At 35.2% G+C, this 19404-nt stretch overlaps 1 protein-coding gene and 1 long non-coding RNA gene across 10 annotated transcripts in view; one reads left to right on the top strand and one right to left on the bottom strand.

Moving 5' to 3' along the window:
• The window catches only part of LOC140528241 (uncharacterized), a 38527-nt gene extending 29173 nt beyond the window's left edge, over positions 1 to 9354 (top strand). For all 3 annotated transcript variants that reach the window (XR_011975119.1, XR_011975121.1, XR_011975120.1), the window contains exon 3: positions 9243 to 9354. This is a non-coding gene — a long non-coding RNA (uncharacterized lncRNA). The remainder of the gene's footprint in view (positions 1 to 9242) is intronic.
• Positions 1 to 19404, bottom strand: part of EFCAB3 (EF-hand calcium binding domain 3) — a 481176-nt gene that overhangs the window by 48556 nt on the left and 413216 nt on the right. For 6 of the 7 annotated variants that reach the window (XM_072645908.1, XM_072645906.1, XM_072645907.1 and 3 more), the window contains 6 exons: positions 14682 to 14735; positions 13806 to 13910; positions 9768 to 9821; positions 8433 to 8534; positions 1628 to 1681; positions 366 to 470 (listed from right to left, as the gene is read on the bottom strand). In XM_072645908.1, coding sequence (XP_072502009.1) covers positions 366 to 470; positions 1628 to 1681; positions 8433 to 8534; positions 9768 to 9821; positions 13806 to 13910; positions 14682 to 14735 — 474 coding nt within the window. Of the gene's footprint in view, positions 1 to 365; positions 471 to 1627; positions 1682 to 8432; positions 8535 to 9347; positions 9429 to 9767; positions 9822 to 13805; positions 13911 to 14681; positions 14736 to 19404 lie in introns of those variants that run through there. The other variant, XM_072645909.1, reaches the window with a different exon arrangement.

The raw sequence follows: 19404 nt of genomic DNA on the forward strand, positions 1-19404 counted from the left end.
ATCTTTTATAAAGTAATCAAGGAAACCTGCCCTGATATTCTAGAACCAGAGGGCAAAATAAATATTGAAAGAATCCACTGATCACCTCCTGAAAGAGATCTGAAAAGAGAAACTCCTACACAGCTCAGATGGGGCCTGTGGTAAACAGCAAGGAATCTTCCATCCCTGTCTTCTATTTAGTGGCATTCTGGAGACTCTTGACTTAAAGGTTGAGTCAGAGATAATATGTCATCATACATCATGATGGACTTTTTCTACAGGTATTTATATCCTTTTATGTGATCTAAATAAGTATCCTTTCAGAAATTCTCAGACATAAAGGAAAAGCTTCCCTAAAGACACACAGGGACATAAGAAATGCTCACCATCAACTGGCAGACTTCTCAATAGCTCCTCCATTTCTTTGTCTGTGAGCTCGATCCCCAGGTTTTCCAAAACCTTGTCCAGGTTATTAATGTTAACATTCGCTCCTTCAGAAAGGAGAAAATTGAATAATATTATAAATAAACTAATTATTTATTAAGTGCTTGCTATGTGCCAGCCACTGTACCAAATGCAGGAAAAAAAAGAAAATCAAAAGCATTGTTGATATTGTTTTTCAGTCATGTTTGATTCTTCATGACTCTGTGGACTATATTATCCATGGGGTTTTCTTGGCAAAAATGGTGGAGTGGTTTGCCATTTTCTTCTCCAGTGGATTAAGGCAAACAGAGATTAACTGGCTTGCCCAGGGTCACAGAGTTTGTAAGTATTTGAGGCTCAATTTCAACTCAGATCTTCTTGACCTGAGGGGATATTGTGCCTGACCAGGAGTCATGAAGACCTGAACTCAAATCTGGTCTCAGATTTTCCCTGGACTAGCCATTTAACCTTGTTTGCCTCAGTTTCCACCTGTAAAGTAAGATAGAGAGGGAAATGGCAAATCACTCCAGTATCTTTGCCAGGAAACCTCATATGATGTGTTGGACACAACTGAAATGACTGAACAACTTCTTGACTCCAGGCTCAGTACTCTATCCACTGAAGTACCTTGCTACCTTCAAAAGCACTGTCCATGCCCTCAAAGAGTTCATAACCTAATTGAGGAGACAAATAAGAAAAACCTGGAATTGTGCCAGAGGGTCAAATTATGTAAAGACTATATACAAAGAATTTCAAAACTGTGCTCATCATTCCTGGTTTGAGGGTGAGGTAATACAAATAACAATTCACATTTATAAAATATTTCAAAAATGCTCTCCAAACTAATTTTCAAAGGAACAGTGACAATTTTTAAGGACAAAAATGCAGAGTCATTGGGAGAGCTAGGAATATGATTTGTTCCTATCTAAGGGACTCTGACAAATTTTTCAAGAGAAGCCTTCACAGTAAACAGTAAGGAATGAATTGGTCAAGGCTGATGGATTCATGTAAAGCAGACAGCTAATCTACATACTTATCTACACACTTTTGGCCAAGGGGTTTAAAGTTCTCTACAGTGACAAAAACTGGTGAATTGCCTCCTCCAGGGTGGCTGTACATAAAGAACAGGCAGGCATGAGATAGAAATGTTGAATCAGCAAATTGGAAAGATTAATAGAATTAATGTTATAATCACCAGGAAGAAATAAAACAGTTTCTTACTCACCAGGTAGAGTCTTCACAGCATCCATTATGTTTTTCTTATTTATTTTCCCTTTGGCTATAACAGAAGGTGAATTCAGGTCACAGAGAATTAAAAAAAATAAGACAAAGTTTATCACTTAGCCTATAAAAACTGTCCTAATTCCTTCCTTTCTCCACCAAATAAAAATGAAGTGAAGAAACAGACAAAACTCTCAAGTGGATGAATTAAATCCTTTTGTTAAAATAGATTCTTCTTATTCTGTGGTAAAATAGTCCATTATCATTAAAACGGAGAATTTATTACAGATAAAAACTTTGTTTTAATCAAGTATTATTTCACAAAGCTCTTGACTCCAGAATCTTTATACAGGAAGGAGTAGACAGTACTGGTTTGGAAACAGGTTGGTTTTTTTTTTTTTTTTGTGGCATCTGAAACCGCGAATCTCTTTTATGTATAACTTGCTTTAAAAAACATATGATAAATTTATCAAGGTATTTCCAACATTGTGTTTCCCTGTGACTTTTAAACTCCTGTTCTTTTCTGTGCATTTCACAAATCTTTCAGTTTTGCTTTTCATTTTTTCATCACTATTCACTACTTCTTTCTCTTCTACATAACCTTCCATTCTTCTACCGCCAGTATAACCCTAGCTTATAACAAGTAAAAGTATAGTCAAGAAAAATCTATATATACACTGGCAAATGGTGAAATTATATGTCTTGTTCTGCTCCTTTAACTTTTTTGGCAAGAGATGAGAATTAAGATTCATCAGCAGCCTTCTGAAGTCAGACTTCATTGCATCAATCTTTTTTTTTCTTAAACAAATTAATTTATTTTTAGCTTCAATCATTCACTTCCATAAGTATTAAATTTTCTCCTCCTCCCTCCCCTTCCTCCACCCCAAGACAGTGTTCAATCTGATATAGGCTCTACATATACATTCTTATTAAACATACTTTAGTATGCTGTATAGAAGAATTAGAACATATGGGAGGAACTATGAGAAAGAAAAAAACAAAACAAAAAAAGAGAGCAAATAGTATGCTTTGATCTGCATTCAGATTCCATATTTCTTTGTCTGGATGTGGATGGCATTTTCCATCATGAGTCTTTTGGAGTTGTTTTAGGTCCTTGCACCACTGAGAAGAGCTAGGTCTGTCAAAGTCAGTCATCATACTCATTGTATCAATATTAAGTCTTAAAAAAAATTGTTTTTGTTTATGATCTAATTATTTTACAAATTATTTTTTCTTGGCTCTGCTCACTTCACTCAGCTTCAGTCCATGAAAGTCTTTTCATGTTTCTCTGAAGCTATCCTTTGTGTTGTATCTTGCATGCATATATGATAATTTCCTTAGCAATTCCTCATCCAATTGAATTTATAACATGTAAGTTTCTAGTTCTTTGCTATAACAAAAAGTGCTGATATAAATGGTTTTTCTCTTTATAGGTCCTTTATCTCTTTCTTTGATCTCTTTAAGGACACAAACCAATTAGCAATATAACTGGGCATAGAAATTCTTCTTACTTTTTTTTTTTTTTTACTATAGACCCAAATTACTCTCAACCTTCACCAAGAGTTCATTAAAATGTCTTTCTTTAGTGTATCTTCAAATTTTCTGAGTAAGAACATTAATTTAGCTAGTATTGCCAGTTTTTATTATACTGACATGGCCCCAAAATGATAAATTAATATCTCTCCATTTATTTAATACTGTAAATTTAATTTAATACTGTAAAAACTGTATTTATTTCTGTAAAGAGCTATTTATAGTTGTGGGTATATGTGTATTATATGTATTATCTCTATTTCAGTAGCTGGATTTCAAAATATTTTATAATTCTATAATCATTTTTAATGGAACATTTCTTTCTTTCTCTTCCTACTGTATTTTGTTGGTAACATATGGAAAGTTTGAAATTTTGCGTGGTTTTATTTTATATTTTTCTACTTTGCTGAAGTTGTTTCAATCAATTTTTAGTTGAATCTGTAGGACCTTCTAAATAAGTTGTCTTATCATCTGTAAAAATGGATAATTTTGTTTCCGAATCCCTGTACTTTCTTCAATTAAATTTTTTTATTGCAATAGGTGGAATGACATCAAATAATGGTTGTGATAATGGATATCCTAGTATTATCCTAATCTTATTGGGAAAGGTCATTCATTTCTGATCCTAGAACAGCCCTATTTGTTGCCAAATAGAACACATCCTTTTAAATAGAAAAACTTTTCTAGTGAGTTTCTCAATATGATAAGATGCTCAGATACATTCAAATGGATCTGTTTGGGAGTTCCTGCAAAGCTGCAGATGGTAGAATGCTAAAATTGGAGTCTGATATTTGGGTTTAAATTATGTCTCACATGATTACTGACTATATGACACTAGGCAAATCACTTAACCTGTCTGAGTCTCAATTTCATTATCTATAAAATGAGGAAGTTAGACTTGATGACCTCTAAGGTCCTTTCTAGCTCTAAATATATTAGCAACCCATCTGTGTCTGCATATCTTGCTGACTCATTTTAATGTCCTCTAGGGAAACTGAGGGTATTGGAGCAGCAAATGATGGTGGGAATTGAGTGAACCACACTGACTCCATCTTATGACTCAATTCTGAAGCTAGTTTAGTTCCCTTTCTATTCAATTATGAGTTTAGTCTGATTTCTGTCCTGTGAGAAAACTCTATTGAATTATGGGGCTTGTGAAAAAAAACTTTATTGCATTGTTTGAATCTAGCCCTGCATGGCTGGGAACCTGGACCACTCCAACCAATTGCTTAGAGAACCTTAACTAAGGACCTAGGAGGTCATGCTGACCAGAAATCCACTTAGATCTGAAGATTGATGCAAGGAGTTTTCTCACAATTATATTTCTAAAGCAACTCATGTGTTCTATCTGAGAACTGGCCCCACACTGATCAATCAATTATTGTTTCCATGTTACTTTGGTTGAGTACAGATACTTGTGGGGGAGTGGGACACCTCTTTTCCTGATTTTAGGGAATACTTGTTCATTCTCCCCATCTGAACTTGGAAAGTCCCTAATCTTTCCTCCAATTAGGAATCAGATTACCTAATGTAACCTAAAGTTGTATCCTGGTTAATTGCTCCTTTTAATTAATTGGTCTTATTTTACTAATTGTTTTAATATATAAAAGTTTGTTTTCTCCTGTATTTGAGACCCAATGCCAAAGCTGAGGAAGGCTATCTCTCCTGATTTATTGGACAGTTGGCACATATTATTTAATAAATATTTATGTTTGGAAGCTTGAAACTTTTTCCTAAGTCATTTCATCTTTCACTTGCCACCTCTCCCAGAAATTTTCCATAAGGTTACTATGCAACTTGCCTTATATTGACATTGTGGAGTTACCAGTAGAGCACTCTGTGTATCCACTTGTTAACCCCTCACCCTTGCCCTTTGATAGCCATATTTTATTCCTGCTCTTCAAAGTTCCTCATTGTTTATATTAGTAACAGCCACTACCTGCCTCTCTATACCCCTCTGTGAAATATAATTTTTGATTCCTTGGAGAACATTATATTCCATGTTTCACTAGAAGTAACTTTGTCAGAATGTTGGTGTTAAAAAAGTGGACCTTTGCTTCCACAGGAGTCTTGGCATAATTAATGGAACCTTCCATTTCTCAAAGACAATCTCTCTTCATCTTCAACTCTGGAAAGAACTGGTCCATCTTTATTTTTTCTACCAGATATACATACTCAGGGGACAAACTCTATAGGTTTATGACATAAAGGAATGTCATGATCTGCATAATAGACATTATTTATCTACTTGACCTTCGCTGTGTGGATGGACAAACTCTTGAGTGGTTACAGAGCAATTGCAGGAGACTCTGCAACATTCTAGTTTTTGATTCAACCAGCAAAATGTGATTCCCAAACAGGACTCTCTGGAGGACTCAACCATCCACAAAGAAACCCTCTTCAACTTTGACTCGACACTAGATCTCCTTCAACACAGTGGTAAAAATATTTGGGTCTCACCTGATTTAGGTCTCACCTGATGTTTGTGGTCAGAGGTTCATTGAATAGTGTTATTTCTGTTATACTTTTCAAGGAATCTAGATTGGTTTTTATACATGGATAGGAGATAGCATGTTGGAAAAGAGACTCTAAGGTGTTCCTGTGCTCAAAGATCAAATACTTTTTCATAATCAGCAAACATTAAGGAAAATGTGATCTGATTTTTCTACATCTTTCAATCTGCTACAAAATGACTAAAATGGGATCTATTGCTGAATATCTCTTGCAAACACTTGTTTGTTCCATAATAATCCCTTCATCAAGGATGCTCTTGAATTGTGTATTGATGACTCATAGAGATTTTGTACCAGTGGGATAGTAGGCATATAGGTCAGTGACTATTGATGTTTTCATGGTCATCTTTTTTTTGGTATTAATAAAGGTCAATTGTTTTTCATATCTCCTTCTCTTTCAGACACCTTTCCTACAGTGTTCCAAAAAGTCTTAGAACAGTTTAAAGCTATTAAAGCTTAAAATTTCACTAAGACTTTTGTGACAGTCTCTCTATATAGCAGTACTCTCACAACTGTGTCTTCTTCAGAACAAATCTCTATAATATACATCTGATCCAACTGGGCAACTTCTCTTGTCTTTGTTATCTTTAATGTCATTTTCCTTCCTCCTATGAGCTAATCTTGTATTGTGATATTTGGGTAGAAGTGTTCTTTCTACTGTCCTTGATTGTTTGCAATAGAAATCATTAGAGGTCTTTTCCATTTTCTTTAATTTATTGTTCTATATTTATTTTATCCTTAACTGCACATGGGGATTACCATGCATAGTGGGATTCCTTACAAAGTTTTCTTTAAATAAGTTTCACTCTCCACAGCTTCTCTAGGCTTTGTAAGACAATATTCCTCTTAACTATGTTCATCATCTTTTTCTAGGGGATTTTACAAAGAATTTTATTATCCAAAAATCTATGGTTGTCTCAACTAATGTTGTCATATTTCCTCACTTGGCATGTAAAAAAACATTTACTGACTAAGGTGCTTACTGAGCTCATCTGGTTTTCCTCTTGTGGCAACAGATTTGGAGTGCTTAAAGTTCTGTTTTCTAATGGCCATCCATGCCTATTTTACATTTTGTTTGTTACTTCTTTAAAAAATTCAGGATTGAATTATTTCAAATTATCTCTTTTTCACTATTATGCTCTTGTTATGTTCTTGACATGTCACATAAAAATCATATCCAGAACATTATAAGAGAAGGGATTATATTCTTGTTATATTCTGATTTTTTTTCTTGAAAAGATATGGGTCTTATTGTTCATAGATGATCCAGTGATTACTCTTACATCAATTATAAGTTTTTTCTTATCTGTTAGATATATCTATTTTTATTTTTTCTATTTTTGTTATTTATAATTTTCTATTTTTTATCTTTTTTGGCATGCTCTTTGATGCTCACCAATGCTAATACCTCCCAATTCTTTTCTTAAGTAAACTGTTCCTGATACAAAGGCAGAAAGCTTCTGTATAGTCTATATATCGCTGACATCTCTCTTTCCTTTATCTTGAGTACTTATCCCTAGTTCTCCAATAAGGAATGACTAAATATTCCATGAAATCATGTTTTTTGTTGCCCTTGGGTATATGATAAGACCAACTCTGTCAGTTCCTTCTTTGTTTGCCTCCTCAAGCCATTTAATTGTGTGACTGTAGCTCTCATTTAGTTGCAAAGTGCTTTACAAATATTAACTCATTTTATACTTATAACAACACTGGGAGGGAGGTACTATTATTACTTCCATTTTACAGATGAGGAAACTGAGATTCAGAGAGGTTAAGTGAATTTCCCAGAGTCAAACAGTTAGTTAATGTCTGAGGCCACATTTGATCTCAGGTCTCTGATTCTACACAGCACCAACTAGCTGCTGTCAATGTTTTCAGCACTTTATTACTTCACTCATAAATGACCATTTTTAATATGCTTACTCTATGCAAGATGGTTGGGAACAAAGATTCTTCGGGTCCTATACCCACGGAAAGCAACAACAAGGCTGAGATTTAAACTTCAATCCTTGCTTCCCAATCTAGGCCTCCTTTCCATCACACCACACTTCCCCTTTGGAGGGATCTGAGGGGTTCTTTTAATGCTAGCCCATGTAAAAGTTTAGGTAAGCATGAATATTGTGAATTCCCAAATCTAAAAGAAACTGTTTGCCAGTTATTTCTAGGTTTTCCAGAGCAACAGAATTTAGGCTTTCTTTCCCAGAGTCTAATTTAGGATAGGAAAATGTCTCCTACATTTCTGTGGGTCCTACTGAAACTTTATAAGGAGTATAAGGAGTGTGACCCCATGGTGAATACGCCTGTCCCCCTCTGTCCTGAGGCAAATAAAATGAGCAGCTTTACCTCCTGTTTCCTCTTCTACAGCTCCAGCTCTTTTGATTCAGAATCCCTAGCCCCTGTGCTAGTCCACTTGGGTTGGGTAGAAACAAGGTCACTTTCCATTTAAGGCAATGTCATGTAATTTTTCTCTCACCTCTTAATCATACTCTCTTCCACCTTCCCTCACCCACTTTCTTTATTTTTATTCTTCTATTCACATCTTTTCATTTTACTTGCTCCCCTTTCACTTTACTATTCCTAAGACTTCCTAGTTGCTAAAATGGTTATTATCTCCCACTGGTTAGTCTTTATGCTATGAAGTTAAAAAACTGTAGCCTAGGGAGTAAACTGAGGCAACTTTCTTTAGAAAAAAAAGTATCAGACATTTTCAAAGAAGCAAGCCCAAGTTCCCCTCATGGCCATAGTATAATTTGGAACACTCACCATCAACTGGCAGGCGTTTCAGGAGATCTTGACATTCTTCTTCCATGAGTGTGATCCCCATGCCCTTCAGAAAGTTGTCCAGGTTTTGAGGATCAATGTTTTCTGTTTATAAAAGATGAGAATGGTGACTTATGGGAATGTGAGGAATTTGTAATGACACCAGAGGGTGAAAAGATATTACTTGTTCCTGTGGTCCATCATCTCCATATTTAACAAGAAGAGGAAAGTTAGCTTTTGAGGTGAGACTACACCTAAAGGGAAACTCACAGGCCAATTCAGAAATAAAAGATCTAGCTAGTAAGTAAGGTTTGGTTATCTCCACCTTTATCCCAATTGTTTCAAATTGTTTGAATACAGTCCCACTTTCCACTACTGCCTTGGAGACCTAGAATGTTGTCTGTTTCAACACTAGGAAAAGTGAAGCAAGAACATAACATATTCTAGGAAATTCAAGACTTGCTACAAAGCGACTGAAGAGAATTTGGCAAGCTTGTAAGTGAATTTAAATAGAGTGATGATCATTTAGTACATTTATCTACAATAGGGAGTGTCACAGTTGTTATCCTGGACTCCTGATTCTTTCTCACCACCCCTTATTCAATCAGTTGACACACTTTGCCACTTTTCCTTCCATAAGATGTCTCTCATATACCCCCCCCCTTTTATTTTCACCCATACAGCTACATCCTTAGCTTGTCACGTTTGTATTTATTCTGCAAATATTTACATGTATACATATTTCCTTTCCCAAGAGAAGGTAAGTTCCTTGTGAGCTGAAACTATTTAAATTTTTTTTCTTTTTATCTCTAGTGCCTAGCACAGATGGTGCCTGAATCAGAAGTCTCAGAGTGGAAATGGAGAAGCAGCCAGGCAGTCCCATACACAGCAACGTTGGCTACTACGGTGAAAGCATACCTGGAATGATAAGTAGAGAGGAAAAGAGGCAGGTATCATCAAGGGCTGGAGTGGGAGGTACACTGCTGGGCAAGGTCCTCTTATTTCCCTCTTTTCCACACCCAAAGCCTGAGGCCTAAGTGAGACTGATACATCCATCTGGCCATCCTTTCTCTTCCCCTAAACCACAGGGAACAGCTGATCATCTCTGTCTATGCAGATCAAGAAATTATTTCTAATATATGCTATTTAAGATGCTACCTGAGTAGGGAAGTGACTTGTCTCACAGTCACACAGCTAGTATCAGAAGCAGGTCAAGAATCCAGGACTTTTGACTCTAAGGCTATACTGTTCTCTACTATGTAATGCTTAACACTTATGAATTTTTCTGAAAAAAATTGAGATGGCATTTTTACCTGCCTTCTCGAATGTCTTACTCACCTTTAATAGATTTCACAGTATCCAAAAGTTTATTCAGGTCGACCTTTCCCATAGCTGTAAGACAATGCATAGATAGGTTAAACAGAGACCTGAGGATGCAGAGTCTCGCAAAAATAGTATTACATTACATTCTGAATTATGAGGTAAATCAGAGGAACTCAACAGTTTTCTTTGAAGTCAGGTAATTACCTTGTAATTTTATTCTATTTTCTCTGAAGATTAATTTATAATAGGCTGCTGAGGAATAAAAAAAAACACTCAATCTGTAAACTGATGGTAAAAATAGTAATAATAGTTAGCCTTTAAATAAGGCTTTAAGATTTGCAAAATGCTTTTCAAATATTAATTCATTTAATCCTCACAAGAAGCCTACAAGGCAGGTGCTTATTATCTCCATTTTACAGGTGAGGAGAGGTTAAATGACTTGCCTAGGTCACACAGTTAATACTTGTCTCAGGCCTTGAACTTGGGTCCAGTCCTCCATCTAACCAGCAACCTCACACAATAATCGAGGGAACTTCCCTTCTCTTTGCTAATGAGTATCAGAAGAACTTTTATTGTAACCAAACATTATATTTTCATATATAAGATTCAGGATATTTTAGGAATAAGATGTAAAGAATTGGCCCCTTCCTATCTCTCGACTTCAACTTGCTCCTCTGTGGAATGAAGGGGTTAGACTAGGTGATTTCCATGTCCTTCCCAGCATGGCTGTGATATGACTGTGTACTAGGAAATTCCTTTTTCAAATTTTTTTGATAATGGAAGCAAAAGAGGAACTATTTTTTCTTTCAATGATCTGACCACAATCTTGTATGTGGCTAATATTTTATGTATCTTTGCAAATTTGTTTCATCTAATTGGTTAAGTGTAAGACACACTGTCTATGAGGAAATAAATATTTGACTTTATTATAAAAAATTATATTTAAATAGCATTTAAATTATTCAAGTGAAAACAGGTACAGTCCCTTCAGAAGAACAATCCCATTTAGTAGGCTCACTTTGTTAAAACCCCAGAAATTGAAGCATTTAACTAAAGAAGTTTATGCAATTCAGATAAAATGTGGGATAAAGGGCATTTATACATCCCTTTAAAATATATGAAGTACATTACATAAATCATCCCAGTAAGCCTTTTCCTGTGAGCTCAGTGCTACAGGAATCATTACCAGGGACATAGCAGCTAAGTGATATAATGGAGAAAGTACCAGCCTGGAGTCAGGAAAACTTATCATCCTGAGTTCAAATCAGGCCTTAGACACTTATTAGATGTGTGACTCTGGGCAAGTCACTTCACCCTGTTTTCATCAGTTTCCTCAATTGTAAAATGAGCTGGAGAATGAAATGGCAAACCACTACCATCTTTGCCAAGAAAACAACAAATGGGTCATGAAGAGGAAGATGGGACTGAAAAACAACTGAACAACAACAAAAACCCTCGGAGTACCATCTTCAACTCCTTCCTTTCCCCTTCTCCTCCAATCCAATCAATTGCCAAGACTTGTTGGTTCTCCTTCAACAATCTATCTGCTTGCATGTCTCCACCCACACTCACATTGCTCCTTTGCAGGTGTCAATTTAATTTAATTATAGTATTCACTTTGCTTTTTGGCCATAAGTGACCCTCAGAGGCAAACTAAGAAATGAGAGAATCTTTGCAAAAGACATTGGTGGAAAGAATACTTGCGCTGACAAGGACATGGATTCTTGAAATAATGGAGATTCCTACCCCTTGACACTTGGTCAAAAGGACCTGGAGCTGAGGACCCTGTATTTTTTTTTTTTTAACTCATGAATTTTGGACCAATTAGAGGCCCCGTTTAGTCTTTTCAACTGCAAACCACTTTTTAAACAACTTATAACACACATATCTTCCATTTACACCATGTAAATTTTTAAAAACTCTGCTAGCAAATCAGCAGTGGTTTGCTGTACAAGACATATAATGCTAAATGGATAAGGGATCATCTTCAGAAGGTGATGATTTTCTTTTTTTGGTTCAAAAAAAGATGAAAGGAAATAGGTGTGCATTGATTACATTTTGCTCCATATACTAACACCAATGAAAACATGAAAAATAGTAACAGTTAGTAGTTACAAAGTACTTTAAGTTTGCAACATCACATATATGTATATATACATATATGTATGTATATGTACATACATATGCACACATATATTTATGTATTTTTTCTTATTTGACTCTCACTGAAACTTTATGTAACAATTACTACTACTAAGACCTTTTTATGGCATAAAAGAGAGGTGAAGTGAATGTGATGGCAAGTAAAGTAGGATCTTTTACTGTTCCTGTTTTAGTATAATCAAGTTCCTCTGACTGAATAATATGATTGATCAAAAGATCTTCCCCACCCATTAATGGGCCTGGGAAGATTTGTAAAAAGGCCCACACCTTTTATTAATGAGGCACTGATTTTCAATGATTGGGATGCCCTCTGATGTTAACAAGTGTATAAAGACTCTGAGGTGTGGTTTTACTTTGGGGTTTAGTTTTTGGAAGAAGCTTTGTGGGCCAGATAGACTGGGAAGCCTCTAAGTAGCTCCCCAACTTTGAAAACCCAGATGTTGGTGCTCCTCTTTCTGGTAACTATGTATGTTGTGGTCAGGCAATTGCATCTGTCTGTTGATTTGTGATGTATGTATTGCTTACTGTCAGACACGTTTGGAAGCTCGTCTGTTGATTTAGATTTCTCTGTATTTTCTCTGAACTTCAGGGTGCTGACTTTTCCCCATGAACTAAGTGAATGATACATGTGCTTGATTAAAGTGATTGTTGACCCCTCAAAAGTTGCTTTCCTTACAAAAATATGCATATCCTTTGACCCAACAATATTACTTCTAGGACTGTATCCCCAGGAGATCATCAAAATGGGAAAGGGTCCCACATGTACAAAAATATTTATAGCAGCCCTCTGTGTGGTGGCCAGAAACTGGAAATCAAGGGGATGCCCATCAACTGGGGAATGGCTGAATAAATTATGGTATATGAATGTAATGGAATACTATTGTGCTATAAGAAATGATGACTTCAGGAAGACTTCAGAGAGGCCTGGAAAGACTTATATGATCTGATGCTGAGTTAAAAGAGCAGAACCAGGAGAACTTTGTGCACAGCAATGACCACAGTGTGAAAGAGCTTTTTCTGGTAGACTTAGAACTTCATTGCAATGCAAGGACTTAAAAAAAAAATTCCCAATGGTCTTTTAAGGCAAAATGCCTTCCACATCCAGAGAAAGAAATATGGAATTCAATCGCAGAATGTAGCAGACAATTTTCTTTTGTATTAGTTTTGGTCTCTTATATGATTTCTCCTATTCATTTTAATTCTTCTACACAGCATGACTATGGTGAAAATTTATTTAATAGGAATGTCTGTGTAGAACCTATATAAAATTGTATGCCATCTCAGGGAGGGAGGGGGGAGGTAGAGGGGAGAAAGGGGGAAAAAAATCTAAGTTATATGGTAGTGATTGTAGAACACTGAACATAAATAAAATTAATTAAAATAAAAAAAGAACCAAAACAAAACAAAACAAAAGTTGCTTTCCTTTTAGAAATGCAGATCTAATGCAGGCCCCCCTGTTTATATCAGGGCGCTTGCTGATACAGTGAGGACAAGTGATTTGTTCAGGATCATACTGTAAGTGTCCAAAGCAGGATTTGAATTTAGGTCATCTTGAGTTCAAGTCCAATATTAGAAAATTTCATCTGGCTGGTTAGGATTCCTTGATTCACATTGGGCTTTTCTCCTTAAAGAGGGCCACTAGGCAGCTCAGGTGGGGCTTGTGGTAAAGAGTAAGGAGTCTTTCATTCCTGTGTTCCTACTCAGTGGCATTCTGGGAATCTCTTGACTTGAAGATTCAGTCAGAAATAATATTTCATCATATATTATGATAGGTTTTCTCTACAGGTATTTCTATCTTTTCATGTGATCTAAATTAGAATCCTTCCAGAAATTCTCAGACAGGAAATCCAAGCTTTCTCCAAAGCACACAGGGGCATGAGAGATACTCACCATTAACAGGCAAGTTACTCAACAGCTCCTCCATTTCTTTATCTCTGAGCTTGATCCCCAGATTTCCCAGAACCTTGTCCAGGCTGTTAATATCAACACTCCCTCCTTCAGAAAGAAGAAAATTGAAGAACGTAATCAGTCAAAAATCCATTAGGTCCTTATTATATGTTAGGTACTATATTAAATTGTAGGGATTCAAATCCAAGTTAAGTCAAGAAACATCTATTAAGTGCTTATTACGTGTCAGACAATGTACTCAGTGCTGGCAACAATACTGAACATTGAACAATATTGAAAGCACTGTCCCTGTCCTTAAGGAGCCACACGGTTTAATGGGGGAGACAAACAAGAAAAACAGAATTTTGCCCAAGAGGGACAAATTGTATAAAGCCTATATGTAAATTCAATTATTCTATGGATTTCAGAACTGGATTCATCACCTGTAGTTTGAGGGTGAGATAATACAAATAACAATTCACATGTATAAAGTACTTTCCAAATGCTCTCCAAACTCATTTTGAAAGGCACAGTGACAATTTCTAAGGACACACAGAGAGAGTTATTGGGAGAGGTTGGAAGACGATCTGCTGCTGTGATCCTGGTCCAAGAGACCCTGATAATCTTTTGAAGAGAAGTCTCCCTGGCACAGAGTAAGGAATGAATTGATTGAGGCTGATGGATTCTGGCAAAGCAGACAGCTAATCTACATACTTTAGGCCAAGGAGTTTGAAATTCTCTACAGTGATAGAATCTGGTGAATTGCCTCCTCTAGGGTGGCTGGAGGTCATGAGGCAGAGATGCTGAATCAGTATATTGGAAGGATAAGAGGATTCATGTTATAACTACTGAGAAGAAATAAAATATTTTTTTACTCACCTTTGAGATTCTGCAGAGCATTCATTACGTTTTTCAGTTTCACCTTTCGTTTGGCTGTAAGAGAATGTACAATTCTGGTCACAGTGGAAGTAACAGAGAATTAAAATAATAGCACAGGGTTCATCCTTTTATAAACCCAGTCTATAAAAACTGTCCTATTTCTTCCTTGCTCCCCCAAATGAGAATGAAGAAAGAAGAAGAGCTCTCAAGGGGATGACTCCATCCCTTTCATTAACATAGGTTCTTCTGATTATGTTTGGCAAAACAATCCAGTATAGTGAACAGATGATTTATTGTAGACAAAAGGTTTTCTTCAAATAGTTATTATTTCACAAGCTCTTGAATCAAGTACTTTTTAAAAGGAAATAGTAGATAATGCTAGTTTGTAAAAAGCATTTTTTTTGTTATGTGAAACTGTGAATCTGTATTATGTATAACTTGTTTTAAAAGTATCTGATAAATTTAACAAGGTATTCCCTACATTGTACTTCTCTGAATTTTTCTAAATTCCTGTTCTCTTTTGTGTATTTCATATATCTTTCATTGCTTTTTTTATTCCTTTTTCTTTTTTTATCACTATTACTGCTTCTTTCTCTTCCTCATAACTATCCATCCACTCCCCACCAGAAGTCTAGCTTATAGCAAATAAAAATATAATCCATGAAAACATATGTCTTGTTCTGCACCTCTAGTCTATAACTTCTCTAGCAAGAGATGTGAATTATGATTCATTACCAGTCTTCTGAAGTCAGAACTCCAATTTCAAGTCTTTCAAAATTGCTTTTCTTTATGGCATAATTATTTTATAATTTTTTCTTGAATCTGCTCACTTTAATATCAGTTCAGAAAAGTCTTTCAGTGTTTCTCTGAAGCTATTCTCTGTGTTATTTCTCATGATACAATAATATTCTAATTTATTAATATATGTTAATTTTCTTAGCCATTTCCAGGTTGATGCATAGTCTGTAAATTTCTAGTTCTTTGCTACAATGAAAAGTGCTGCTATACCCTTTTTATTTTGTACCTGTGGTATCTCTGTACCTATGCTACCTATGTTCCTTCCTTTATCTCTTTCTTTGATCTCTTTAAGGACATAAACTAGGTAGGTATATGGAAGGGTCAAAGGGCATGAAAAGTCTGCTGATGTTTTTAGTATTGTGCCAAATCGTTTTTCAGAATGGTTGGATCAATTCAAAACTTCACCAACACTTAATTAATATAACTGTCTTCCCAAAGCCTCTCCAAATTTTCTGAAGAAGTACATTAATTTAGGTAATATTGCCATTTAACATTATATCAACATATCAAAAATGTTAAATTAATATTTCTCCATTTATTTAATAATGTGTTTATTTCTATAAAGTGTTTTTTTTAGTGGTGTGCATATAATTTTTCTGTCCATCTTGGTAGCTAGACTCCCCTAAATTATATGTCTGCAGTTATTTTTAATGGAATATCTTTTTATTTTTAGTCTTTTCTTGTTTTGTTTGTCACATATAGAAAGTTTGAAAATTTATAGTTTTATTTTATATTTTTCTACTTTGCTGAAGTTGTTTCACTTAAGTTTTAGTTGAATCTCTAGGGTCCTCTAAATAAATTGCTATATCATCTATAAAAAATTAATGATTATATTCCTTTCGGCCGATACTTTTTTCTTCAATTTGTATTTTTTATTGCAGCAGGTGGAAATACATCAAATCATAGTGGTGATAATGGAAATCTTTGTTTTATCCTAACCTTACTGGGAAAGGCCATCCATTTCTCATCCAAGGACAGTACTATTTGTTACCAAGGAGAGGACATACCTACATAAGTAGAATGGTTTCCCTAGTGAGTGTCCTTGCAAGATAAGATGCTCAGACATATTCAAATAGATTTCTTTGGGAATTCCCTGCAGAGAATGGTAGAGTGCTGAACTTGGAGTCTGAGATTTGGGATTAAATTATGCTTTATATGATTATTAGCTGTGTGACCCCAGGCAAATCACTTAACCTCTCTAGGTCTGTTTCATTATCTATGAAATGAGAAGGTTGGACCAGATGACCCCTTAAGTCCCTTTTAGCATTAAATATATTAGCGAGCCATCCATGCCTGCATATCTTGTGTGACTTTTGTCCATGTCCTGCCAGAATTTTGCCATAAGGCTACCACCCAACTTGCTTGGTGCTTTCTTTTTCCTGTACTGACATTATCGGGATACTAGTGGAGACTCTGTTTATCCACTTGTTGACCCTTAACCTTTGACCTTTGATAGCCACATTTTACTCCTGCTCTTCAAAGTTTCTAACTTTGAAGATACATATATACACACACATATATATACATAGTACACACACACACACACACACACACACACACACACACATATATATATATATACACATAGGATATATACATATATATATACATGTAGTTGTAGCTTGGTAAAACCTGCCATGCATTTCTCTCTTCCTCTGTGTGTGATATTCATTTTTAATTCTTTGGAGAGTGTTGGATTCCATATCTTGTCAGAAGTAATTCTGGCAGAATGTTGGTATTAAAAAATGGGCTTTTGTTTCCACAGGAAACTTGGTATAATTAATGGTAGTGACCTAATATACTCTCCCCCTCTCCATCTTTGAGAAGTTCTTTATTCCATTCTTTAAAGCTCCATTCTTTATTCTTTCTCCTAGATCAGGGGTAGGGAACCTGCTGCCTGGAGGTCACATGTGGCCCCCTCTAGATTCTCAAGTGTGGTCCTTTGACTGAATTCAAACTTCAGAGTTCACAAGGGGCTGCACTTGAAGACCTAGAGGGCCACATGTGGCCTCCAGGCAGCAGGTTCCCCACCCCTGTCCTAGATATACATATTCAGGTACAAATTCTATAGATTTAATGACATAAAGGCATGTCATGATTTGTGGAATGGACATTCTTTAATCACCTTGGCCTTCTTTGTGTGGATGGTTTACACAAACTCTTGTGTGGTTACAGAGTTTTTCTCAGAGGCTATGCAATAGTCCAGCTTTTGATGCAACCAATAAAAAGTCACCCCTAAACAGGACTATCCAGAGGACTTAACCATCCACCAAGAAACCATCTTCAACTTGGGCTCTACACCACATCTCCTTCATTACAGTGATGAATACTTTTTGTCACTACATATCTCTCTTTTTTACCTGATATTTGTCATTAGAGTTTCACTGAACAGAGTTATTTCTATTGTTATACCTTTCCTGGAATCTGGATGGGTTTTCAAATATGAACAGGAAATATTTTGTTACAAAAGTGATTCTAAGATGTTCTTTTACTCTACTGAATCAAAAACTCTTTTATAATTGGCAAGTAATAAGTAAAATGTGAGCTTATGTTTTCTACATCTTTCACTCAAGTACAAAATGACAAAGATGTTGTCTGTTATTGAATATCTCTTGCAAACACATGCTTATTCCCTGCTAATACCTTCTCATCAAGGATGCTCTTGAATTATGTGTAAATGATTCATATAAAGATTTTGTATTGACATAAGAGTAGGCATATAGGTCAGTCATTGTTGATTTTTCCTCAGTCATCTATTTATTAATATTTTTAAATTTATTAATAAGATACAAGTTTTTTCCATGCCTTCTCTTTCAGAAATCTTTCATATACAAGGTATCTCAAAAGTTCAAATATAGTTTAAAGCTATTAAGGCTGAGAATTACACTAAGACTTCTGAGACAGTTTGTTTATTCATCAGTACTCTCACAATGTGTCTTTAACTTTCTATCTATACTTGGTCCAAACTGGGCAGCTTTTCTCATATTTTTTCTCTTTAATGCTATTTCTATCCCTCCCATAATCTTATCCTGGATTGTGATGTTTGGTTGCAAGTTTTCCCTCTCTGTGGATTTTGATGGCTTGTTATAGTTCATTACAGTAATCATTAGAGATCTTTTTCATTTTCTTTTATTTATTATTTTATATTTATTCTTAAATGCACTAGATATTACTGTGCTTATAGGGATTCCTTATAAAGTCCTTCAAATTGGTTTAACTTTCCATTACTTTGGTATGCTTTATGAGACAATATTGATTATAACTATGTCCACAATACTTCTCTATGAGATTTTATAAACAAGTTTATATTGTGATATTTCTTCACTTGTTGTGTGAGAGAAACATTTACTGACTAAAGTAATTACTGGGCTTGTTTGGTTTTCTTCTTGTGCAAGAGATTTAGAGTGGTTAAACTTATGTCTTTTAATTGTCTTTTATGTTGTTTTTGATGCCTGTTTTTCATTTTTATTATTTATTGCTTATAAGATTTAATCATTTTGACTGTCATATTTCTTTCTCACCAATATGGTCATAATTTTTATATTACTTTATATATTCTTTATATATATTAACCATAATATCCAGAATATTAAAACAAGAATATATTTTTATATTCATATATTTTTTTGATAAGTCTTAATTATTCACAGCTGATATAGTGATTACTCTTACATCAAAAATAATTCTTTTCTTACCTGTTAGTATAAAGTCTATTTCCTTTTTTTTGCAATGCTTTTTGAGGTTTGCCAATCCTAGCACCTGCCCATTCTTTCCTTGAAGAAGCTCTTCCTGATACAAATGCATACGGCTTCTGTATAGTCTATACATTGCTGGCATTTTTCTTTCCCTTGTCCGGAATATTTTTCTTTAGTTCTACATAAGGAATTACTGAATATTCCATGAAATCATGCTTCTTGTTGCCTTT

Source organism: Notamacropus eugenii, chromosome 2 (genome assembly GCF_028372415.1).
Source record: "Notamacropus eugenii isolate mMacEug1 chromosome 2, mMacEug1.pri_v2, whole genome shotgun sequence".
NCBI classification, from domain to species: domain Eukaryota; kingdom Metazoa; phylum Chordata; class Mammalia; order Diprotodontia; family Macropodidae; genus Notamacropus; species Notamacropus eugenii.